This window comes from Emys orbicularis, chromosome 1 (assembly GCF_028017835.1).
Source record: "Emys orbicularis isolate rEmyOrb1 chromosome 1, rEmyOrb1.hap1, whole genome shotgun sequence".
In the NCBI taxonomy this organism is placed as follows: domain Eukaryota; kingdom Metazoa; phylum Chordata; order Testudines; family Emydidae; genus Emys; species Emys orbicularis.
Window position 1 is genome coordinate 31,047,428 of NC_088683.1, and position 26,276 is coordinate 31,073,703.

The 26,276-nt window shown below is 42.0% G+C and overlaps 1 protein-coding gene across 1 annotated transcript in view; it reads right to left on the reverse strand.

Annotated features, from left to right (window-relative positions):
- COG5 (component of oligomeric golgi complex 5) overlaps positions 1–26,276 on the reverse strand; it is a 367,764-nt gene that overhangs the window by 104,835 nt on the left and 236,653 nt on the right. The window contains exons 8-10 of the mRNA XM_065401879.1: positions 6,684–6,849; positions 5,638–5,750; positions 5,463–5,540 (exon numbers count right to left, since the gene is read on the reverse strand). Coding sequence (XP_065257951.1) covers positions 5,463–5,540; positions 5,638–5,750; positions 6,684–6,849 — 357 coding nt within the window. The remainder of the gene's footprint in view (positions 1–5,462; positions 5,541–5,637; positions 5,751–6,683; positions 6,850–26,276) is intronic.

The window sequence follows — 26,276 nt, forward strand, 5'->3', positions numbered from 1 at the left end:
CCAGTCTACCGGATCCAGGGCAGGAATGAAGGAAGCCAGGGAGACCATGCGGAACTTCAACTTCTTGAAATATTTGTTGAGGCACCGCAGTTCCAGAATGGGTCTTAGGACCCCTTTTGCTTTCAGGATTAGGAAATAACAGGAGTAGAATCCTTTCCCCCTCATTTCCCGAGGGACCTCCTCCACTGCCCCCAGCTTCAGAAGGCTGTCGACCTCCTGAATGAGGAGTTCTCGTGAGAAGGGTCCCTGAAGAGGGACGGAAGGAGGGGTGGAAGAGAGGGACGGCTGAGAATTGCAGGGTGTAGCCCAGAGATAATGCTGATAATGCGTAGGCCTGTTACAGGCAGAATAGGGCTTAAAACCTGGGGACGGGGGCATGTCCCGTTCTGGGGTAAGTCCCCTGCCGGGACTATACTAACTACTAACACTTAACACCTACTTACTCACTAACTATTGTAAACAAGTATATACAAAGAACAATAGCGAAGAGGTGAGAGAAAAAATGCTATCCGCTTGCAAAGCAAGGGGAAGGGAGAACCCAACCATCACGGGTGGTAAGAAGGAACTGAGAGGGCGTAGGACCAGTGGTGCCTAATATACCAATGCATGAGCGCGGCACTCCAGAGGGCGCCACTGCCGACCCTACAGATACTGCTAAGGCAAAAATCTCCAACAAGTGTTCACATGGGCATGCACACACCTAGAAAGGAATCGACACTAGCAAGCACTCAAAGAAGAACCACATCTCAGGTTGAGGGATTAGTTCTATCTGCAAGTCTACCCAGTCCTTAGCTTCTCTAGTGAGACTGGCAAGAACAATAATTAATGCAAACAATGGTGGTGGTTTTGTTAAGTGTATTCTTGTTCACTAGGAACCAGACTGAAACTACCAACTCATTTCACGTTAGCTTTCACTCATCATCAAACCCAGCAAGCCACAGGTGAAGAGCAACACATGCCACTATCAGTCTCCTGAGTCAGCCACGGCCAACCCTCCCCCTCACTCCATCCCCCAAGAAAAAACAAACAAAAAAAACATCTATTCTTAATGATGGTGCATTTTTAGACATTGTCCCACGTAAAAATAAAAATTAAATTTAAGGGGAAAGGAAAAAATTACATTCAAAACAATGTAGTTAGAATTTATTTCATACAAGCCCCTGAATCTGCAGTATAAATTTGTATTAAATTTACCTTCAGTGTGTCTCCATGCAGGTACAAGACTTTATTCAATTCCAGGATTGGGGCTTAGAATGCAAACACATTGTACCTAAAGGCAGGGACTGTAGCTCCAATCCTGAAAACATTTATATACATGCTTACCTTTAAGCACATGAGTATCCTCAATGAAGTCAATGGGCGTACTTGTGTTTAAAATTGAGTATTAAGTGTAAGATCAGGACTGATGTCTTTACTCATGTCTTGTACTGCGCCAGACACCATATCTGTACTTAACCAATTAGTAATAAATAATAATAATATTTAAGTAGTTTCTGTGCCCACTGGTGCTTCTATAAAAAAATTTTGGGGGAAAAATAGCAAAAAAATCATACCTATAGTAATTAAGGAAAAACTAAATAAAATTATATTTTCTCCAAACTCAAAGAAGGCAGTAATAATACTGGCTTTTCAGTTTTTCCACTTGGGACCATTTGCAATTCTGTCAATAATGGAATGTGAAACATTCACATCTGAAACGAAACAAGCTACATTTTTTTGGGTCAATTTTGCAAAAAATAAAAAATAAAAAGGTTTTCAACAGTATTTTTGTGAAATGCAGATTTATTGTTGGTTTTTTAAAATTTATTTTTAACCCCTCCAACCCCCCACAGTCCTAGGCACTTTTGTGTAATTGAAATTTCACAATTCCAAAATTGACAAATAAAATAGACTGCTTATACCACTCCAAAAATACCCACCAGGAAGTATGAGAAAAAAAGCCTTCCACAACATGCAAAAGAATAGCTCTTATGTGGCACTTTTAATCAGTTTATTTTGAAGTGGTTAATGAAGGTGGTCAATATCATTATCCCCACCTTACAGATGGGGAAACTATGGCACAGAGAGGGGAAGTGATCTGCCGAAGGTCACTCCGCATGCCAGTGGGAGCTGGGAATAGAACCCAAGTCTCCTGAATCCCAGTCCAGTGCTCCAATAAATAAAATAAAATAATAATAATAAACCCCTTCAGCCCTTCGCCCACCCTCTTCCCAAAAAGTCTGGGGGAATGATGGCCTTTGCAGTCTAATTGGATTGTTAACAAATCTGGGCACTAGCAGACCAAAGGGAGGAAAGAAGAGCTGCTTATGGAGTGTTCTGTCATTGGCCCCCTCCTGTCTGAATGGAGGGAGCCCCATCTCAAGTGTGTCCGCCGATCACAATTGCCAAAAACACAAAATATTTTGTCATGCTGTTAAAACTGCTTTTCACTTTGTAATGCCACTAACTGAAATGTGTGGGAGTGGAGGATCTACCGTATGTGAAGATCAGAGTTCAGTTTCAACTCTGTATCACAAGGAGCTCAATCAGAGTCTTACCTATACGATTAGGGAATGGGCTCTCATAAAAAGATAGGCCAGATACTGAAATCAATGTTAGCTTAGCTACTGGCCTCCACAGGAGCAGGATTAGTCACTAGCTATTGAAAGGGGAAAGAAATAGGGTAGAACAGTTGAAGTCACCTACGAGTTCTTTAAAGGTGAATCAAATCTATTTTTAAAATAAATACAAAATCATTATAAAGAACAGAATTAAGAGAACAAGCACAACAAATTAAATTATTTCAAAATGTATTTGTAATTTTAATGTTTAAACATGTTTTAAAATAAAAATTACTAATACATTTCAAAACAATAACATGTAAAATAAGTTTTTCATTCTTTTGCCTGAAAAGCCTGAGATTAACCCATCAAGATTCTGAATTTCTCTTGATACTGTTCATCAACTCACATCTAAATCACTGAAAGAATATCTTGGCAGGTAAAAAAAACCTCAGTTCACCTTTAGTTTCAATATTATTATTTGTCATTTTTAAGTCTACATATATAGATGGAGGAGGGTAATGAACCAAAAAGCAACCAGTTTCCTTATTATTAAAGGGCGTGTGTTTATCAAGGCCGGGGTCACTTCTCTCATGTTTCTTCGGCTGGTGCCTATACTGCCATGATTAGAACAAGAAAGCAGGTTGGAAAGGCAAAGTGGTAGTGCAGCTGCCACAGAAGATGACTAATAATGATGTTGACATCACTAATTGTAATTAGTACACAGAATGCAGAGTAGAATGTCATCTTCATATCATCTGTGTGGGCATGCTGCCTTAGAAAATGGGTATAATGCTATTACATTTAGCTTGTTTAATTGTTTAGCTCAGTTTACTAATGAAACCGAACACAAAGAACATCCAACCTTCTCTCCCCTCTCTACATCCTTTTTCAGAGGACTTGAAGATGGTAATGCCAGCTGTGAACTGGTGGTGGCTTGGATTAGTATGAGCTATACAGTTTTCATGAGTCAGTGCTGTGATTATTTCTTACTGGCAATGCACATCGTAGTTCTTGCTCCCCCAGACAGCTGTCTGTACAGCTCAAACTGAGTGGATTTACATGGCTTCCCAAATTTTAGCTGTGACTAGTACTTGACTGCTTTTGGCTGAACACCATCAACACTGATTTGTGTGGCTTTGTTGCCTACACTCACCACATGATGCTGCACAGTACTTTTTCCCGTAGACCTCACACTGGGTGTTACCATGATAATGGCTAAGAAAAGCCCTGTACTGTACGGTATCAACCTGAGAAAGGAAGAAGTAAAAAAGCACCATACTATGCAGGATGAAGAGTTGCAAGAAGACCTGATACTGTATTAGCTATCTCATTCCCAGAATAAGAACTGTCCAGCTTTGTTTTATACTCCTCTATGCTGATCTCATAATTTACTGAAGAGGTCACTAATTGAGAAGGAGATAACCATGGAGAAACAAATATATATTATTTATAAAATTCATTCTGGCACCATAGGCTCAGTCCCACATTATGAAATTAATGGGAGGGGAGGGTGTTCAGTACCTCAGAACAGAGGCTCAGCACTTTATGGATTAGAACACAGTATTTCATTTACTGGCCAGTCTTTCCCTAATTTAAGCCTACAAAATTCCTTCCATTCACTTGGTTATTCTTTAAACACTGAGATAAAGAAGACTTCCCAGTCTCTCTCTCTCTCGCTCCCTGCCCAACTCCCTTTCCCTAAGCCTCCTCAGACAATTGGGAAAGCCCCCTCCCGATCCAACAGCCACTCCTCAAAAGTAATGAGGGACACTGGGGATGGATCCAGGAGAGGGAGCTGCTACGTATGGAAGATGGAAAGCTCATTTACATGAGTTCTCCTCGCATCCAAACTGCTCCACAACTTCCCAGTGTGCAGGATTGCTCCATTTGTTTGAAGGGTCATTTTCCTCTTTTAAGAGGTTGGCCTATTGCAGAGACAGTTTGTGAAGCCCAAGGGGCAATGGATAATTTTTGCAAGAGCCAGTTTTTGGTATGTAGAGACATTTACCTAAAGCTTACCGACTTCTTTGGGTTTAGAAAAAGAAAAAGAAAAAGAAAGAAAACTCTAGTCATTTCCTCTCAAGGAGATATTTCAAAGTGTCCGGCCACGGGGCAATGCTATACTCCGTGTATTTCAGAGTGGGCTTAAGTAATCGACAAGTAAGTTCACTGTGTTCAACCTTTATTATTTGATTTTACTGTTGAGAAAAATTTACATATGAATAGTTTCCCAAAACCATTTCAAAAATTAAATCTGTGTGAATTAATAAACCAGCCATATGCATAGAAAAGGAGATGTCTGCATGAAAACAGACAGTAAAACTGCTTTTGGTTTTGTTGTTTCCCATTTACTAACTCAGACAAAATGGTTTCAATATTGCTCTTCCTAGCCCCGAAGGAGACCATTAATCAAATTATTCCAAAGAAGAATAGAAAACAATACAAATGAATGGACAAGAATAGGTATTCATATCTGGGCCTTTGAAAGGAAAAAAACAGCCGTGATTATTTTTTCAGAGAAGAAATTGCCAAAAAGTAGAGAAACAGATGGCTGAGAACACTAGATACCACATGAAGACATATTTTCCTATGAAAACTAATGCACAACATTAATTACCCAAACTACACAGTATATTATGAGATGACAATAATGATCACGAATAAAAACTGACAATGGTGTCTTATCGGTTCTTTTAAAGAAAACAAACAATTATTACAAGAAGATGTCTATGCCCTACAAATATACCCCACAGATCATAAACAGTCCATAAATGCACTTTTCTATGCTAGTCTGACTTTCACCACTGTCTCATTAATGAACTCTAAAACTGTAACTGAAAGGCTCCTCTCATCACATTTTCCTTAACAGAACCACTCGCTGTCTTTGTAAGAACTTATTCAGCTAAATGAAAACTTTACCTTAACTATTTCCTCAATGAAACAGACATGTGAAACAGGGTCTCTCTTCTTTGTCAGTACTTTTTGCAAGTGCTGCACCTGTAAGAGAATTTGTTTCAAAGATAATTTAGGTTTTCTAATGTGGTATATGCAAAAAATGCACTAATGTAGAAGAGGAAATATAGGGACTGAATACCTGTGCACAAGCTGCACAGATCTGATCCATGAGTTTCTCCATGTTTGTCCAGAGGGCTGCTCGGAAGGCTGCAGTGTTTCCTGGTGTTGGCATAACAGCTCGGCCAGGGCCACCTAAACATATTTTGAAGGCAACATATCAATCCATTTCAGGATTTAAAAATCAAGACCAACATTGTCAGCTGTGAGTGCCTAAATGAGGTTAAAACATAAAAATCCATCTATAGGCACCTAAAGAAGTGGCCTGATTTTCAGAAGTGTTGAGCAGTCACAGACAGCTTGAAACAACAGATTTGAGAGGTGTGAACAGCCCCAATCATCTCAATCAAGTATTAACTCTGAAGCCTAGTGAGGATACTTTAAATGTCAGTATTATTAACTACTTCACTGCTTCTCATCTCAGCAGAAACACAAAGCCAATGTACTTCTCCACTGTTGTAAGATGTACTGGCAGGGTGACGTGGGACAACTGGTTGCTGTCAAGGATATAGGCACTCACCTGAACACTTTTGCCTAAGGGTATTAGAATTACAAAAATAAGACATTCTTTTTAACTGAAGGAAATACCATTAAGCAACCTTCATCTTCCTTGAGAAGCCATATGCCATTATTATGGTTCTAACACAAAATTCTAATCCCAAACTGTGTTGTAGAGGCTTCAAATTAAAATCTGACATCTAAATCTGTTTTGCATTTGTGTTTTTCAATGCTCCATGGTACCACAGCTTAAAAAATAAGGGGAACTAAGTTTAATGATGCAGTGATCCCCCAAGTTAGAAACACTACTTTGAGATATTCCCATTTGACAAAAGTGTTTGAATACATTGGTCTGATTTGTTGCACTGCTTACAAGTAATATACCAGTCTCTGTGGTCCTCTCACAAACGCAAGAAAGGTAGAATCAGATTCCAGGAAACCTTAATGGTTTCCATGATGCATTCCTAAGAATGCTAAGCATTTTTCTCCCACATGACTGAGCACAATGCAATTCTGCCAAATGACCAGAGACTGTTATGCTGTAAATTAAATAACATGCCCATACTGTACCTCTTGTAACTGTCTGGGATGGCTGAGTCAAAACTTTGATATCCAAAGCATTGTTGATGTTCTCCTCTAGAGATGCACAGTACCCATCCACTACATTAGAAATGGTATCCTTCAAAGTTCCAAGGTTGTGGAAAACCTGCAGCGCTGTTCCCACTTGAGTAGGATTCTAGGGAGATAAGGGGAAAATGTTAATCTCTAACTGTATAATGGTTTTGTTTATCCATGATGAGATGTTATTTCAATATTAAAGTTAACGTTCTAGAGTTTGCTGGCTCATTTCATTTATCATCAGGTGATTGGTCTCCTTACAGGGGAACAGGAAAGAGGAAAAAAAGGGGAAAGGGTCGATTTACTTTGATGTTACTATCTCACTACTCAACAATGAGTTATACATAGGGCAGCATCAGAGGGAGAAGAGGAGAAAGGAAAGGAGATGAAAACAGTGATGATTATGGCAGGCTACCAGTTACAGATCCAATAGTTCTTGCATAGGAAAATTACTGTACAATATTGAGTATCGCTGTATCTCGGCTATCTCCAGTTATGAGACAGTTAGTAATACTGTAGTTTACATGTACCTGCTACACTTCTGTCTTTTAACTGTCAAACTGTTGATTAAACATTATCAGGGATTGAAAAATCTACTCCTCCACTCACCCAGGGCAAGTAGGGAGCTTTCGTAGGTGAATGCCATCAATGTATTAAAAAATCTAAGCTTTCATTTTTAAAAATGAAATTTCTAGCTCTTATGATTTTGACAATAAGTTTACAAATATGAACTGAGTGTGAACTAATGCCATGCTATCTTCCTAAGTCTGCAGACAGACAGCTCCAGTGCCTCTGTTGATGTTCAGAGCTTTCCCTAAATACAACAACGTGAAAACCAACCATAGTATTTTCAGTGTCACTGCTGTGCTTCAGAATTCTTTGGTTAGGAATAAAACTGATAAAAACCCCTGCAGCCAAGGCAGGTACTGGAGCTATTCAGCTCAGGTTGGAGAACAAAAAAGTGGAGTCTTTGGGAAGGGTAGAGTATTGGAGACAGCCCCTCCTCTCCCCCCCTCCCCCCCCCCCACAATGCTGCTTCTCCCTTCCTCCATTCATAGGAGATTGGTGGGTGGGGTTGCATAATTCAGATACCCACTAGTGGGAGGCGGATCCAAAAATAGTTCCCTTCCATTCTATTTATTCCCAGTGCCCAGGGCTGGACTGAGGACATCCGAGGCTCAGGACACCCCCCCACATGGCCCCATGCAACTTGGCCCTACCCCTGTCCCTTCTTGGAATGGCAGTGGTAAGGCCACATAAGAGCAGTCATCTAGGAGACCATCACCACTCCTCTTTGGGCAGGCTGGATCTCCCCTTCCCAAGATCACTGTCATCTTCTGTCCCGGAGGAGGAGGGAGACTCAGCTACCACCCAACTGAACAAAGGATGATGGGGTGGTAGCAGTGAGGAGCTCCCTACACAGACACATCCAGAGGAATGAGTTTCAAAATTCAGACTCCAATGAAATAAATGATGCCGTTCATCCCTCTCAGAGCTATTGTTTCAGGTGCCTGCTGACCCAGGCAGACATCACTAAAGAAGATAATCTTGAAAATGTGGCTGACTATTTCTTCACAACCAGGAGGGCTGGAACCATAATTTTGAAAAACAAAAGCTGAGATTTTAATGTCAAATTACTCCTGGAGCTGAGGCCCCAGCAGTGGGGGAGAGGGAAGGAAAGGGAGGAGGGGAGAGAAGCACTGACCATGAACAGGGGATCCCCATAACTTCATGGGTCTGTAGCCAGAAGGATTAGTCCTCTGACAATTAGATGTGTGGTAAAATTTCCAAGCCTTATGTGTGGGTGGGTTTGAGGCGGTGGGTGAGTGAGCAGGAGAAAATGAAAGATTGGTGGAAAAATAAGAAAAATGAAGCATGGCAAATACATATAGACAGATATTGGAGGCAGGGGGAGAACAAAGAGAGAAAATATAACGGAGGAGGGTAGAGAATACAATAAATGGAAAGGGAAAGAGTGAGAATGAGAATGAAATAGACACTGAAGATTACTAAGGAAAAGTCACTGATCTATAATAGGACTAAATGGACTAAAGATAGAAAGGAAAAGAAGGGAGTGATAGTAAGTAAGACTGAATAGTATTTGGTGAATAGGTTATTTGATTAATTTTACTAGTGATTGTTGAATAATTTATTCAACAATTTTTGTAGTATTAAACTTGTCCTATAGCTGGTTTAAATACTATTCATTTAATATATTATTCAAGGAATAAGATAATTATGTCTATTTGGGAAGGCTCTGGCAGGAAACTGCAAAGATTTGTAATACTTTTTAGCTGCTGGGTATGGTATATATTAATTATTGGGAGGCAGGGGACAGAACTACTGAAGTAGTCTGTTTTTTTAAATACATCAAAGACCACCTAGAGCAAAGAGCTTCTTTATATGAAATGAATGTATAAATAAGTGTTTAACCAGCCATTTGCAAGGTTACATTTAAAAACGGTATAAAATAGAAACTTGATTGACAATGTTACAATTAAGTAAAAAGTCCAACAAACAGTACATAGCTGGAGGTGTGGCCTTGGAGAGTCATGGCCACATAGGTATTTCACACAGCTATTTTATCCTGGGTAGCAGGAGTCAGGTAAAATATTCAAGCCCTGAAAATAATATACTAAAATCATTTTTTTCATTCATTTGCTTCACACAGCACTCTTTTCCCTCCTCAAAAAGTACTCCACATTTTATTTTCCCCACGAGGGTTCAGAACACACAGCTGGTGCATCATTAATCCTAAGAGAATTTTACTTTTTATGCATAGCTAGTTTCTAGGTTTAAGCATGAAAAGTACAAAAACTAGAGTCTCTTTTGGGAACAATTGTATTGTGGAGAGAGAAATGTTGGAGGGCAAGGAAAATAAACAACAATTATACTAGCAGACTGGCATATACATCTCAGAATTACAGTGTTTAGCATAGATACATTATTCAATGGAAGCTGGAAAACAGTCTTGCAGACTTCCCACTGCCAACAAGTTTTGCTTTGGGGAAAAACAGGAGGGCAAAATTCTTCCATCTGAGAAACCATTAGGCATAGCTTCCAAATGTTTGTGGATCTCTTTGAGCAAAAAAAGCAGACCTACTTTTGCCACTGTCTTTACTATCACAAAAGTATATTCCCAAAGTACAAACTTGGCTATAGAAGTTTGCTGATCTATACTAAACACATGGTCACACACAACCATATAGCTGGAGTTACAGGGTGGTTATGTTCTTTCAAATGCCTTGTTCTGACCTGCAAACACAGAATGGACTCTTTGTATTATTTGAACATATGTGAATAGACAGATAATTCTATTTGTCTACTATTAATCTATGTTTCTGCTGAGACATTAGTGTCCTAACAGATAACAATAGACTATTTTGCAAGAGATTATCCTAAAAATATTTACGAAAATGTTAAGTATCAGAGGGGTAGCCGTGTTAGTCTGGATCTGTAAAAAGCAACAAAGAGTCCTGTGGCACCTTATAGACTAACAGATGTATTGGAGCATAAATCTATGCTAGTTAGTCTATGAGGTGCCACAGGACTCTCTGTTGCTTTTTACAAAAATGTTAGAACTTTAAAATAAATCATGGCTGCTGTAGCCAAGAAGTTAGGTAACAAATGCAAGTAGTACAGGCTACAGCATTTTGTAGTACATCAGTAGCAAGGTAAAGCCTAATGTGCATGCCACAGCAGTAAAGCAGGTGTTTACAAGTCTCATTTCATTGACCTACATAAACACAAAGCTTTAACCCCTCCAACATCTACAGAGCCGCAAAACTCCCACTTGAAACAGTCTTAAATAATGTTAGATGGCAGAAATTAAAGCCCTGAGTTGACCTAAGAACACCCCTTTCTATCCAAACTACTCCTCCCTTTTTGGTGCTTCAGCATACCAAATATGGTAGACGTGCTGATCTAAAGTTAAGCTGAGTTATGAATACAGAAAAATCCCAGAAGCCATCAGTTAAACCTGTGAGCCAACTCCACACCTTAAAGAATGGTTCTATGGTGACAGACAGATTTTAAAAAGTGACTGGGGATTTTGGGTGCCCAACTTGAGACACCTTGAAGTAGCCTGATTTTCAGAGTATGGGTACTCAGAAGTTTCTGAAAACAAGGCCCCTGCAAGCTGTCTCAAGTTGGGCACCCAAAAATTGAGGCATCCAAAATCAGTGGGTGCCTATGTATAAATAGCACTTACCTACCTATCAAGCAAATCTGCTCCCTGTGTGTACCAGTCACAGTTGTTCACTTTAGTAACTAACATTAATTTTTACTGTTTTTCACTCCTGTTGGCACAGCAGAGCCAACAGTTAAGAGAGAAGTAAATGACACAGAATCGCCAGGAGATAATAAATATGAAACCCCATGATGATGTGTTTATGGTCATTTCTCAGAGTAGAACCACATTTTGTCACTCCTTTCCCTGTGGAGATAAGCCTGTGCAGCTCTGATGGTGAAATTTTGTTTGCAGTGTCAATTGCAAGGTCCTTAAATAAAATGATAGAGTTTACAACAGAAATTCCCGTAGCTGTTACCTCTCTCACACCTTAGTGTGGAATACAGTTTATTTTCTTTTGTTAACTGCCAACACAGCAGCTGACTACATTATGACTGTCAAACTGTAATGTTTATTAAAAACTCACCTAAACAGTCACCTCTCTGGCTTACTAACTGAAGTATGATGGATTTTGCCATAGTTAAGAAACATAGTTTAAGTTTACACAGGCACCTTTGACCAGGGGTTCATGAACTTCTTCACACAGTGTGGAATACATCTTAACAGAGATGATGTCATGGGCCTCCACCTCTCCTCTAAGTCAAGATGGTGTTGGCCACCTTTACTATACATTCATGATCAAATAACATCCATCTGCCAACTACAGCAATTGCTTACTTGAGAAAGCAATATTAGGAAAGTAGTGAATTCTTAAATGTCTTTTAAACCATATTCAGCAAATGGAAAGAGCAGAGTCAGCACCCTGTGACCAGGCAGTTCTCTGAGGAAGTGCTCCATGGATCACACTCTGGGAGCTACTCACCCAAGGGAAGGAAGACTTAGCTCGACTAATGTACACACATCAGAAGGTTTTCTGCTTTACTTAGGAAAGTTCCACAAGTGACTTTGATTGAAGTCTTTATTATTTTGAAGAAGACAGATGACCCTGTTCAGAGAGGACTGTGGCAGGAATTCAGAGAAAGAGGGCTTTCATTGTAATCAGTTGTAAAACAGCTGACGTACTATATATAAAATTTTATGCTTTCAATCTCTTACTAGCTAAGTGGCAAAATATTCACCCCTTCTCCAAAAGGAATAAAGATAATACAATACACATAAACAGAACTGGAAAACATAAATGGCTTATTAAGTAAGTTCAACTAAAACAAGATCCATAATTAATAACAAATCATTATTCCACAATGCATCTATAACAAAATACTTGCCAATGTTGTGAACAAGAATAGCTACACATAATTCACACAAAGCAAAATTCCACAGCATTTAAGACAACCAATATTAGAAAATAGTAACTGAGCCCTGGAATAGAAGACAAAAACTGGGAGAGCTAAATTAATTTAGAAAGCTAAGATGTTTTCTTGTGATTGAAACTAAATACATTTTAGATACAACCTTTCAGAATACTGTAAATGCTTTTGAAGGAGAGTTTCCAGAATGACACCTTACAATACTTTGGACATATACTTTAATATCAAATAACGCCATTTGATCCAAAACTTGCAATGATGAGAAGTATTTCCATTGCTTGTTTGCATCTGGTTCATAAAGGCAATTTTGCTTGCATGAAATACTATATGTAATTTCCATCACAACATGGCTTTACACAATCAGCTTAACAATTAATACAAGCCTCCTTTACACTTTTTATTATGATTCTAAATATGAGAACCACTTGGAAAGGAATTTTTAATATATTTTTAGTAACAATGGCAGCCCAGCCTTCGTTCTGCAGCTGAAAATCTTCACTCAGCCCTCTAGTTACAATATTTAGTAATTCTCAACCTCCGTCTCAGCTTCTGCCACCATCCAGGGCACTACCTCCTCAGACAACACTGCCGCCTCAGAATAATTCTATTCTGACAGGAGTATTTTGGTGTCCTTTCCATCAAAGTCCAAGAATACTGCTCCTACAAATACATGCTCTCCACCAGTCTAGTGACTGGGGGTCCAGAGGTAGCTCCCAAAGCTATTCCAGTTGGCAATATGTTATTTTGGTTTCAAAACTAGTATATAACTAGAATAGCATCCAAACTCATGCCTAATGTTACTGTCCTTAGTGAGGATTAACAGTAGGACATAATTCTAATGTTAAGTGTGAAGGGGACAGGGTGTAACTAACTAATTTTTCTTTAAAGGAGACCCTTTTTTTTTTTTTTTTTTTTTTGCTAAAGCCACAGCTATAACAAAAGACAAAGAATACTAACAAAAAGTGGGGGGGAAATTCCAAAAGTGCTTGCAGCACTCATCAGAGGTGAAAAGCAAAATCCACTCTATTCCCAGTAGTGTGTGGATCTAAATTACCTATTCAGTAATTCAGATACTATGGAGATAAGTGCTACAGAGAACTGTAAGAGACACAAAAAGATAATGGAGCCTTCTCTACCCACCGTTTACTCCTCATTTTCATAGCCCTCACTATGGCAAGTGGCTTTTGCAGTTAAAAATGACAGCAGTAGTCTCCTTTTGGAGCCCACCAATCCACTTCCTTTAATCAGCCTGCAAGGGAGTATGCATACTTCAGTTAGCCAACCAGGGACTGGATTTCCTAGCCCTTGTCAGTGTGAAGAGCAAGAGACCAAAAACTGTGAGAGAAATATAGTTATAAAGTAACTCATATAACTTCCAGAATGGTGAAACATTCAAAATTGACCTTTTGGTCTGTAGATTAAAAGTAGCATTGTTAACTATTAAGATATATAGCAGGGGAGCATTATCCTGACAGGCAAAAAGTCCTCTCTTTAATGCGTGTCTTATTCAGACATCAAATACTTCTTTTGAATGACTGGCAAGATTTGTGGTTTTCTATGAACTTTCATTTCCTTCAGTAGTTTTTATCTATATTTTTTTCCATTCATGCTGGGATAGCTGAAATGACATAGCCATTAAAAATAATGTGATAACATTAAAGAAAAAAGTCAGCACAAAAAAACAAAACAAAACAAAAATCACAGCGGCAAGGAGCCCCTGCTAAAGCTTACTAACAGGTAAGTGGGTTTGTAACTTTCATCCTGTATATGGCATGGTTCTTAAAGTTACTTTTTATTTATTTTAAACTAATTTAGAAAATCATGCTATATAGCAGGGGGAGATACAATTTACCTCTGCTCTTTCAAACCAGCTCTATGCGTTTCTTAAACAGCTGATGCATTCTGGGCCATCAGAGCAAAGCTAGGACTAGTAATTTGTAACTTTACGGAATAGTTTAAATAATGGTAGCAAGGCATGTGATCAGAGCAAGTAGTGGGCCCCTCCCTACCTCTTCCGCCTGCAGCCCCACCCCCATTCCACCCCTTCTGCCTGCGGCCCCACTCCTTTCTGCCCCTTCCCTGGGACCCGCCCGCATTCCACCCAGGTTGTTCCCTATTCCGCCCCGCCCCCCACTGCAGCCCCGCAACCCCTTTTGCTCCTTTCTCCACCCCCCACTGCAGTCCCAAGACTGGAGAAGCTCTGTCCCCATGCCACTGCCCCAGGGCCGCAGCGGGGAGAGAGCTCTTCCAGTCCCAGAGCCGCTGCGGGGGTCTGGGTGCTGGGGCTTCCCCTGCCACCTCCCGCGCTTCTGGGGGGGGAACAGGGTCAGGGCAGGAGAGCGGTTTGAGCGCAGGGGCTTGCCCTGCCACCCCACGGCTTCTGCTGGGGACGGGTAGGGGGCACTGGAGGGGGCTTGCCCTGCTGCGCCACGGCTTCTTCCAGGGACAGGGTTGGGGGCGGGGGGAGGGGCTTCCCCGTCCCGCAGCTTCTGCCAGGGATGGCGGCGGCTGGGGGGGGGGGGGGGTTCCCCATCTCACGGCTGCTGCCAGGGACAAGGTTGGGGGCTGCTGGAGGGGCTTCCCCTGCCCAGTGCTGCTGCTGTGGAGTGGGGTTGGGGTGCGTGGGTTTCCCCCGTCCCACCCGCCCGGTGACTGGGGCTCTGGGCTTCCGCAGGCAGTGGCATATTTTTTCCAGGGGTGCACCAGATGGTCGGGGCCCCTGGGCACAGGCCCCGTGGGACCAGTGGCTCATTCACCATTGCATGTGATTAGTCTTTAATTATTTAAATGCTGGACATCTGTCTAAGCATGATTAGTAAGGATATACAGTATACACTGGTGAAATATCTCAAATCCTAAAGCAATAGGCATCCTGTATCTAAAGCCGTGCGAATAACTGATTTTTTTGGTTCACTATCTGATCCCCCCCCCCCCCCCCACAAAATTAAATTAATTTCAGGTCAACCTGAAATGAAATTTTTTCAAAGTGTTTTGTTCAACCCAAAACTAAATGTTTCATTATGTTTGAGCTTTTTAAAAAAATTTATAAAACTTAAGTGAATTTCTAAATGAAGTAATTTTGAATAAAAAAAATCTAAACATTTAATTTCAAAAACATCAAAATGAAATGTTTTCATTTTTTCCGAAGTTTGGTAGGTTTTTCAACCTAAACAATTCAACAAATTCAATACAAATTCACGTTTTCATCAACCCGAATCTGCATTTTTCAGCAAAAAAAGTTTCATCTTAAAAATTTTGCCCAACTCCGCTTGCAACTGCCTTGTGACAGAGATTTAAGTAAATGATATTTAAAGGTGACCTTCAAATAAAGAGAAATTTGATAAAAGTGGAGCTATTGGAAAGTGAGGTTTCTTTCTGTTATCAGCGTTAAAAATCTGTGGGAAGAACAGTCTCAGCAGGATGAAAGAGGTACTAGCAACATGCATGCATGCACGTTTCTCAAACTACAGCAGCATTTCTCAAATGCGGCCACCGTGGCCGCAAGGGGCTACCAGGGGCTTTTCATGCAGCCACAGCCTCCCGGGCAGTGACGGGGGGCAAAGCGGTGGACCCTCCCCCAGGGTCAGCAGCAAGGATTGGGATCTGCCCCGCTCTGGAGCCGCAAATGCCGGAGGAGTAGACTTTAGCCCTGGAGCGGCAGGGAGCAGATCCAGCCATGCAGCTGTGGGCTCCGTCCCCCGGTCATGGGGCTTCGGGCTCCAGCCCCAGCCATGAGGCGACAGGTGCCAGCCCCGGGCTCAACCCCGCATCGGTCCTGGCCACTGTCACATGGCTGTAGGACTCTGGTCCTTCAGCTCACCCCCCACCATCACCCCTGGCCCCTGCTGCCTTCCTACCCACCTCCTTATCCAGGGCTTTTTCCTCCAGCTTGCCAGGGCTGAGTAAGTCTGTTGTGAAAAGTTATATTTTATGTTAATATCACTTTTCACTTTCTCCCAGCTAGCTAGCTAGCAAGTCTGCTGCTGTGAAAAGTGATAAACATTCAAATATCACTTTTAACAGAAACTGACTTACTAGCTAGCAAATCTTAAAAAAACAAAAAAAAAACAAAAAAAACCCCGAAGAACATGCAAAGTACCTTATCTGTTTCTATTCTGTTTAGGTTCAGTAAAGGATAGAGACAACTGTACATTATTTTTATTATTGAGTCTGCAAAAAAATCCCTATATAAATAAATTACACCTCTACCCTGATATAACGTGACCCGATATAACACGAATTCAGATATAACGCGGTAAAGCAGCGCTCCAGGGGGGCGGGGCTGCGCGCTCTGGCGGCTCAAAGCAAGTTCGATATAACGCGGTTTCACCTATAACACTAAGATTTTTTGGCTCCCGAGGACAGCGTTATATCGGGGTAGAGGTGTACAATGATTTGGACATGTAGATGTGCATATTTATTGTTTTTCCTAAAGTTAATTAACTATTTTAGGAAAAATTGTCAGAGCAGCCACCAGAAAGAGTTGGTGGCCGCACTCAGGGGCTACCAAAAAATTCGTTGAGAGAACCCCTGGACTACAGTATGTCTGCAGATGTGAGACACCTACAGACCAGCTTTAGGAGCAGAGTTTGAACATAGAAGAGAGTAAAAAATAGCAAATAAATTACAGTAAATCAGATCAAGACATGTTTATGTAGATAACAGACCTTACAAATACTAGTCAATTTCCATTAGGGTGCACTGACAAAAATGCATCATTTTCTTTAGCTGACTGGAAAGAAACTTACTTCTGAGGTTTATAATCAGATCAGTTTTGCAAGAAAGGTTGCTGTAAAAATGATGATGTTAGAGCCATTCCCTTTGGAAATAAAGCAAGTGCTTTTGCTACGTATAAAGGTTTCATTTTCTGAAAACACAAGTATCATGCACGCCTCCCAATCCACTTCACAGTAATGAACCAAGTGAGCTACAAACTATATATATATATATATATACACACACACACACACACAAATATATATAAATTAGACAACTATAAATGAACATGATCAGGGTAGTTAAAAATCTTAATCAGGGACTAAAGACAGATAATAAAGAACATAAGAAATACTAACCCCTTTGGGATAGAAGTTGGGATGTTCTAGATGCACACTGCATTACTCAATAAAAGATTGTGTTATAACTGATGATACAAAAGGGTTAAAGACTACACAAAGGAGGAGCATTTTTTCTAAATTAAATTCTAATACACAGAGGTAACAGATGAAGAATTCAAGTGTTTAGAGAACCAAACCTGTTATTAAAAAGTTAAAATCTCTTCAGAGTGTTTGGGCACAAGATGTAAAGACAAAGTTAATGCAAGCATACAGAAAGACTCATAGAATCGTAGGACTGGAAGAGATTTCGAGAGGTCATATAGTCTAGTCCCCTGCACTCATGGCAGGACTAAATATTATCTAGACCATCCTTGACAGCTGTTTGCTCTTAAAAATCTCCAATGATGGAGATTCCACAACCTCCATAGGCAATTTATTCCAGTGTTTAACTTCCCTGACAGGAAGTTTTTCCTAATGTCCAACCTAAACCGCCCTTGCTGCAATTTAAGCCCATTGCTTCTTATCCTGTCCTCAGAGATGAAGGAGAATAATTTTTCTCCCTCCTCCTCCTTGGAACAACCTTTTATGTACTTGAAATCTATCATCACATCCCCTCTAAGTCTTCTCTTCTACAGACTAAACAAACCAAATTTTTTCAATCTCCCCTCACAGTTCATGTTTTCTAGACCTTTAATCATTTTTGTTCCTCTTCTTTGGACTTTCTCCAATTTGTCCATCTCTCTCCAGAAATGTGGCGCCCAGAAATGGACACAATACTCCAGTTGAGGCCATATCACCGTGGAGTAGAGTAGAAGAATTACTTGTTGTGTCTTGCTTACAACACTCCTGCTGTTACATCCCTGAATGATGTTTGCTTTTTTTGCAACAGTGTTACACTCTTGATTCATATTTAACTCGTGATGCACTATGACCCCCAGACCCTTTCACGCAGTACTCCTTCCTAGGCAGTCATTTCCCATTTTGCATGTGTGCAACTGATTGCTCCTTCGTAAGTGGAGTACTTTGCATTTGTTCTTATTGAATTTCATCCTATTTACGTCAGACCATTTCTCCAGTTTGTCCAGATCATTTTGAATTTTAATCCTCTCCTCCAAAGCACTTTCAACCTCTCCCAGCTTGTTATCGTCCGCAAACTTTAGAAGTGTATCTCTATGCCATTATCTAAATCACTGATGAAGATATTGCACAGAACCAGAACTGATCCCTGCGGGACTCCACTCGATGTGCCCTTCCAGCTTGACTGTGAATCACTGACAACTACTCTCTGGGAACGGCTTTCCTACCAGTTATGCACACACCTTATAGTAGCTCCATGTAGGTTGTATTTGCCTAGTTTTTTTATGAGGAAGTTATGCGAGGCAGTATCAAAAGCCTTACTAAAGTCAAGATATACTCTATTGCTTCCCCCCATCCACAAGGCTTGTTACCCTGTCAAAGAAAGCTATGAGGTTGGTTTGACACGATTGGTTCTTGACAAATCCATGCTGACTGTTACTTATCACCTTATGATCTTCTAGGTGTTTGCAAACTGACTGCTTAATTATTTGCTCCATTATCTTTCCAGGTACTGAAGTTAAACTGACTGGTCTGTAATTCCCCAGGTTGTTCTTATCCCCCTATTTTTAGATTGGCACTATATTTGCCCTTTTTCAGTCCTCTAGAATCTCTCCCATCTTCCATGACTTTTCATAGATAATCGCTAATAGCTCAGATATCTCCTCGGTCAGCTCCTTGAATATTCTAGGATGCATTCCATCAGGCCCTGGTGACTTGAAGACATATAACTTGTCCAAATAATTTTTAACTTTTGCTTTCCCTATTTTGGCTTTTGATCTTACCTCATTTTTACTGGCATTCACTATGTAAGACGTCCAATCGCTACTAAGCTTTTTGGTAAAAACAAACAAAAATGTTATTTAGCACTTCTGCCATTTCCACATTTTTTGTTATTGTTTTCCCCCCTAATTGAGTAACTGGCCTACCCTGTCCTTGGTCTTCCTCTTGCTTCTAATGTATTTGTAGAAATGAGGTTAGAAATTAAAGATGCTTTTAGCAAATCCCTCTAGACTTGAAATTGGTCAGCCCAGTATCATTATACTTGGGACACACTAGTAAATTACAGAGCACTACCACTATGAATAGTGATTCTAGACAAAATCATAAAAGCTATTTAAAGAGTTCAAACAAGTGCACAGTTAGACAAAGTCAGCCACCTCAATTAGTGACAGTCAAAATGATTTCAGGGAACAAAATTCATTATTTATTAAATTGCTGAAATTTTTAGGGTACCGGGTCAGAGTACATTGTCAGCTTATTATTTATTTGCAGATAAAACAGTTTGTTAGAATAGCAGTTGAAGATGAAATTGCATTTCAATAAAGTTCAGCTACATCCCAAACAGGGCCGGCTCCAGGCACCAGCTGAGCAAGCTGGTGCTTGGGGCAGCAGATTGTTGGAGGCGGCATTCTGCCCAATCCTAGGGCGGCACGGCCGCTTTGTTGTTGTTGTTGTTGTTCTTGTTCCGCTCCTGCCGCCCTGTAGGGGGCGGCGGCGCAGAGAACCAGAGCGCCCTGCAGGGCAGTCCTCTTCCTTCCCTCCCCGCCGACCAGAGTGGAGCCCTCGCGGCAGGAGGCGGCGCAGCGGGAGGGGCTGCGTGGAAGCGCCCCTGCTGTAGCCCTGGCCGCCCCCTTCTCTCTCTCTCCCGCCCACTCCCTCCCCCACCCCCCACCAGCCGGTCCCCCTGCACCCGCGCCGCAGGTTTGTTTTGTTTTTGTTTTTTTTTGCTTTGCCGTTTTGGCCGCCCCGTTTTTTTTTTTTTTTTTGCTTGGGGTGGCCAAAAAGCCAGAGCCGGCCCTGATCCCAAAGCCAATATTACACTCTTTTCACAAAGATTTCACATCTTTATAAAAAATTCTAAGTGTCAGAATGTCTGGAAATGAACAGCTAAGGGGCCCACCTTATTTGCCACTGAAGTATAATCCTTCATTACTCACTAACACTCCACCCACTCAACCTTAACTTTGCCCCCTAAAATTTGAAAAAAATATATGACAAAAGGTCAAATTGACAGTTTACAAGGAGAAGGTAAAAATCCCATTTCCTATTCAAAGGATCTTTTTCCAATTATCAATTTTTTATTTTGATCCTTGCATATGTTTTTCCAAATGTTGGGGGGCAAAGTTAAGTTGTCAAACTCTTGTACAGAAGGGAACATCAGTTTGAGGTGTTAGCTAGACTGCACGGAAGCACACTTTCAATCTCAATGTGTTTTTAACCAGTTGTTTTGTTTCTGAATTTCCCAAGTTTTTGAGTGAATACTAGAAGTTTAAATATAGTTGGTATATAAGATCTACAGTAGGGGAATCCTTTAAGTTTTAGTGGGACACATTTGAAATTTGCACCAGCTTTTGGTATATGTAATTTCTCTTTTATTTCCAACTTAAAAACATTAAGAAAATAGCAATAAGCCCCATCACCATCTCAACTTCTGGTCAGTATTTCCAATCCTCTGCCCCTTAGCATAACAGGAGTACAGCAATAGAAGCTCTCTCCAAAGATTATAGTTGAGAAAATTATATAGTAACAACAAATCACTAGAAAGCAAAGAAATAAGACTTTTCAGCACAACTAAAAAGCTTGCCAGAACACTTACTCCCTGTAACAGTGTCATCAGAATAACAGATGGTGAAGAGCTAATGGAACAGAAAGGCACCAAGAACTGTTGTAAAGAATTATTATATGAAACATCAAGCAATATTCCAGAGTTTACCAAGTCTAAGGCTATAAACATGACAACCATTTTTAAAAAAAGGAGTCTTCTACCTTTAAAGACAGAGGCCAGTTAGTGCTCAAGAATTACAAAAGTATCTTAACAATATAACAATTGAACTCAGAGAGTATGAATGCACAGGAGAGACCAGTTTGATAAATATTAACATGAAATAGGGAAATGATGGAATCTGACACAAATCAAACTTACTCAAGTGCTGCTCTCACCTCCCACACAACTTTACCAATTTTTAAAGCCCATATGAAAAAATTCCAAATTAGCATTTAATTTTGAGATTAAGTTTCTCTTTTAAAGACGTAGCTCTTATTTTCTGATGGAAGATAGAAGTAAGGCAGCAGTCTTAAGGTGCCACCATTGCCCTTCTGTTGGCCCGTCCCTGCAGTTGTAGATTGAGGTCCCATTACTGAAACACAGAGGTGGGAGAATAGAGGACAGGGCTGGGATCATGGTGGCTGTCTGGCGCTGATGCCTGCTTGCTTTCTGCCCATATGTCATCATTTAGGTGCTCACTATAATCCCATAGTCAGTCAATTAGTGAAGGCTGGGCCATTTGAAGGCGAGAGAAATTTTAAAATTAATGGCTAAAGAGGAATTAAAAACAAAAGTTTGGGGCTTAGCTACTTAAACACTTTAAAGGGGCACTGTCAACTTGATTTTTTCTAACTCATAACAATTTCCAGTTTCTGACAGGACATCCTTTAAATAGTATGTCCTGAATATTTTTTTAAGTTTCTATTAAAATGATGAGGGTTTTTCCCTTCCCTTGTAGATGTTTATAAATAACTTTTCAGCAAGGGAGAAAGTGACTAACTGGCTGCACCGGTTACTGTATGCAAAGGAACTGATTTCTGGAAGGGGAGGTTACTTACCTGTAACTGAAAGTTCTTCAAGATGTGTGGTCCCTATCTGTATTCCACTGAGGGTTATGTGCACGCGCCATGCGCCCGGAGCTGCAGCTTTTCAAAGTAGTAGTGTCCGTTGGCCCACGCATGTGCCCTTGCATTGCCTTGTGGTTTCGCCTGAGGAAATAAAGGGTGGAATGGACCAACCACATCTTCAGTTCCTTCTCCACCACACATCTACCAGATCCGCAGCAGAGGAGAAGGAGGGTGGTATTGGAATATAGATAGGGACCACACATCTCGAAGAACCTCCACTTACAGGTAAGTAACCTCCCCTTCTTCTTCGAGTGATGGCCCCTATTGTATTCCACTGAGGGTGATTAACAAGTAGTACCTAAGTAGTGCGCGAGGAAAATGACGGAACCATGGAATGGAGAACTGCTGCGCCGAACAAGGCGTCTGTTGCAGAATCATGCACTGGAGCATAATGAGAAGAAAAGATGTGTATTGAACTCCATGTGGCTGCCTTACATATGTCCGCAAGGGGCACGTCGTGGAGCATGGCAGTACTTGATGCCTGCACTCTCATGGAATGGGCCCATATCCCATCTGGTGGGGACTGTCCCGATAGTTGATAGCAGAGCATAATGCACCCTGAGACCCACTTTGAGATTCTCAGGGTGGATATAGCACGCCCTTTAATTCTCTTGGCTATGGCAACGAATAGTCTAGGAGACTACAGGCTTCGTCCACTGTAGGTAAAAGCAAAGGGAGTGAAGCCGCTGTTCCTCATTTGAGGTGTGTGGTTTGGAAAAGAAGGCTGGCAAATGTGTGGGTTGGCTGAGGTGGAAGCGGGAAACCACTTTTGGTAGAAATTTGGGATGCAAGCACAGCAAAACTTTCTCTTTTTGAAATGTGGTGAAAGGGGTGTTTACCATCATGGCTCCCAGTTCGCCAACCCTCCTTGCAGAGCTGATAGCCACCAGGAAAGCAACCTTTATGGAAAGAAGAGAAAAGGAGCAGGAGGCCAGGGGTTCAAAGGGAGAGTTCATTAATGACGTAAGGACTAGGGTCAGATCCCATTGAGAAGCAACAGGCTGAATGGGTGGGTATTGACATACAAGGCCCTTCCAGAATCAAGCAGTCAAAGGGTGGATAAAAACCAAATGTTCCTCCACCTGAGGGTGGAAAGTACTAATAGCTGCTGTGTGCACCCTGATGGAGTTGAGAGCAAGTCCCAAGGCCTTCAGATAGAGGAAATAGTTCAAGTGCATCAGGATGTCAACATCCTCGGGGCATGACCGTTCTGTTGAGCGGAGGAGGTGAAACACGCCCATTTAACTTGGATCAACCAGGATCATCTCATGGAGTCTTTCCTGTTACTGGAGAGGACATCTCATACTGCCAATGAACATTCTCGTGCTAGCAGAGGTGTCCATCCAAAAACCAGGCTGTCAGGTGAAGCGGTGAACAGAGGACAGGCAAACAGAGGGAGTTTGCCTGGGAACCATCAGAGAGGGGGGCTACAGTGAGTGCTGCATTGGGGGGCTGTGTTGTGAGCTGGTGGGGTGAGTATCTGAGTGTCTGTCTGCTGTGACCATTTCTTTGACTGGAGCTAGTTGCAGGGGCCATTTGACTGTGTGTTTGTTTGTTTGAAAAGTGTGAGTTGGGAGTGCTTTGTTCCAGGTGGGCCTTAAGTGGTTGATTGGAGGGAAGGCTTTGAGCCGGGCCAACTGCTTCGAGCCAGCAGCCTTATAAAAAAGCAGCCAGTTGCGAACCCAGGGAGTTCCCACAGAGGGTTTTTTTTTTTTTTTTTTTTTTGGTTTTTGGCCTTTCAGGCTTCCGTGAGCAGTAAATACAACATCTGAAGAGGCTCTTGGAAGGAAGACATTACGGATAGTGAGCGATCAGCTCTTGTGACCTGCACAGGATGTGCCATGTTTGTCTTTCTCCCAGAGGATAGAAGCGACTTCATCTGTACAAAGTGCAAGCTGGTCTCCATATTGGAAGAGAAGGTATCAACCCTGTGTTGCATCAGAGAAAATGAAGATTTTCTGGAAAGAAGTCAGCGTTGGGTACTGCAGGCACAGCATGCTGAAGAATGTGAGAAGGCAGTGCAGAACGGGGAAGAAAATTGGCAGCATGTGACCTCCAGAAGATGAAAGAGGAAAATGGTTTGGAAGAGTCACCTGAGGGAAAGGATCAGAAGGAGACCCCATCGACCAGAAGGCAAGGGATGCATTGTCCTAGGGTTGGGGGTTCCATGACCACCACTCCCAAGAGGAGGAGATGGGTGGGGGTGGTCGGGGACTCCCTCCTAAGGGGGATGGAGTCATTCATCTGCCGTTCAGACCGGGAAACTCAGAAGTGTGCTGCTTGCCTGGAGCTAGAATCCAGGATGTGACGGAGTGTCTGCCGAGATTGATCAAGCCCTCAAACCACTACCCATTCCTACTTCTCCACATGGGCACCAATGATACTGCCAAGAATGACCTTGAGCGGGTCATTGCAGACTATGTGGCTCTGGGAAGAAGGATAAAGGATTTGAGGCGCAAGTCATATTCTTGTCCGTCCTCCCTGTTGAATGAAAAGGCCCAGGTAGGGACCATTGAATTGTGGAGATAAATGCGTGGTTACACAGATGGTGTCGGAGAGAGGGCTTTGGATTCTTCGACCATGGGATGTTGTTCCAGGAAGAAGGATTACTAGGAGAAGATGGAATCCAACTAAGAAGAGAGGGAAGAACATCTTCACAGGCAGGCTTGCTAACCTAGTGAGGATGGCTTTAAACTAGGTTCACCGGGGATGGTGATTTAAGCCCGGAGGTAAGTGAAGAAGTGGGATACCAGGAGGAAATACAAGGAGGAGGGTACAACAGGGGAGGCCTCTTGATTCATAGTGAGAAAGTAGGGCAATTGGCTAGTCATCTTAGGTGCCTGTACACGAACACAAGAAGCCTGGGAAACAAGCAGGAAGAATTGGAAGACCTGGCACAGTCAAGGAACTATGATGTGATAGGAATAACAGAGACTTGGGTGGGGTAACTCACATGACTGGAGCACAGTCATGGATGGGTATAAATTGTTCAGGAAGGACAGGTGGGGGAGAAAAGGTGGAGGAGTCGCACTGTATGTAAGAGAGCAGTATGATTGCTCAAGACTCCAATATGAAACTGAAGAAAAGCCTGTTGAGAGTCTTTGGGTTAAGTTTAGAGGCGAGAGCAACAAGGGTGATGTCGTGGTGGGCATCTGCTATAGACCACTAGGCCAGGAGGATGAGGTAGACAAGGCTTTCTTTAGACAACTAACAAGTTTCCAGGGGCACATCTTCACTACCCGCCGGATAGCAATCGATCTATTGGGGATCGACTTATCGCGTCTAGTGAAGACGCGATAAAATCAATCCCTGATCGCTCTGCCATCGACTCCGGAAATCCACCGCGGCAAGAGGCGGAAGCGGAGTTGACGGCGGCGCAGCAGCGGTCGACCCGCCGCCGTCCTCACAGCCAGGTAAGTCGACCTAAAATACGCAAATTCAGCTACGCTATTCACGTAGCTGAAGTTGCATATCTTAGGTCGACCCCCCCCCCCCGTAGTGTAGACCTAGCCCAGATCACAGGACCTGGTTCTCATGGGGGACTTCAATCACCCTGATATCTGCGGGGAGAGCAATACAGCAGTGCACAGACAATCCTGGAAGTTTTTGGAGAGTGTTGGGGACAACTTCCTGGTGCAACTGCTGAAGGAACAAACTAGGGGCTGTGTTCCTCTTGACCTGCTGCTCACAAATGGGGAAGAATTGGTAGGGGAAGTAGAAGTGGGTGGCAACCTGGGCAGCAGTGACCATAAGATGGTCCAGTTCATGATCCTGACCAAAGGAAGAAAGGAGAGTAGCAAAATACGGACCCTGGACTTCAGAAAAGCAGACTTTGACTCCCTCAGGGAACTGATAGGCAGGATCCCCTGGGAGGCTAATATGAGGGGGAAAGGAGTCCAGGAGAGCTGGCTGTATTTTAAAGAAGACTTACTGAGGGCGCAGGAACAAGCCATCTCGATGTGCATCCCGATGTGCAGAAAGAATAGCAAATATGGCAGGCGACCAGCGTGGCTTAGCAGAGAAATCTTCAGTGAGCTTAAACACAAAAAAGAAACTTACAAGAAGTGGAAACTTGGACAGATGATTAGGGAGGAGTATAAGAATATTGCTCGAGCATGCAAGGGTGTAATCAGGAAGGCCAAAGCACAATTGAAGTTGCAGCTAGCAAGGAATGGGTTTCTACAAGTATATTAGCAACAAGAAGGCGGTCAGGGAAAGTGTGGGCAGGGCCAGCTCCAGGCAC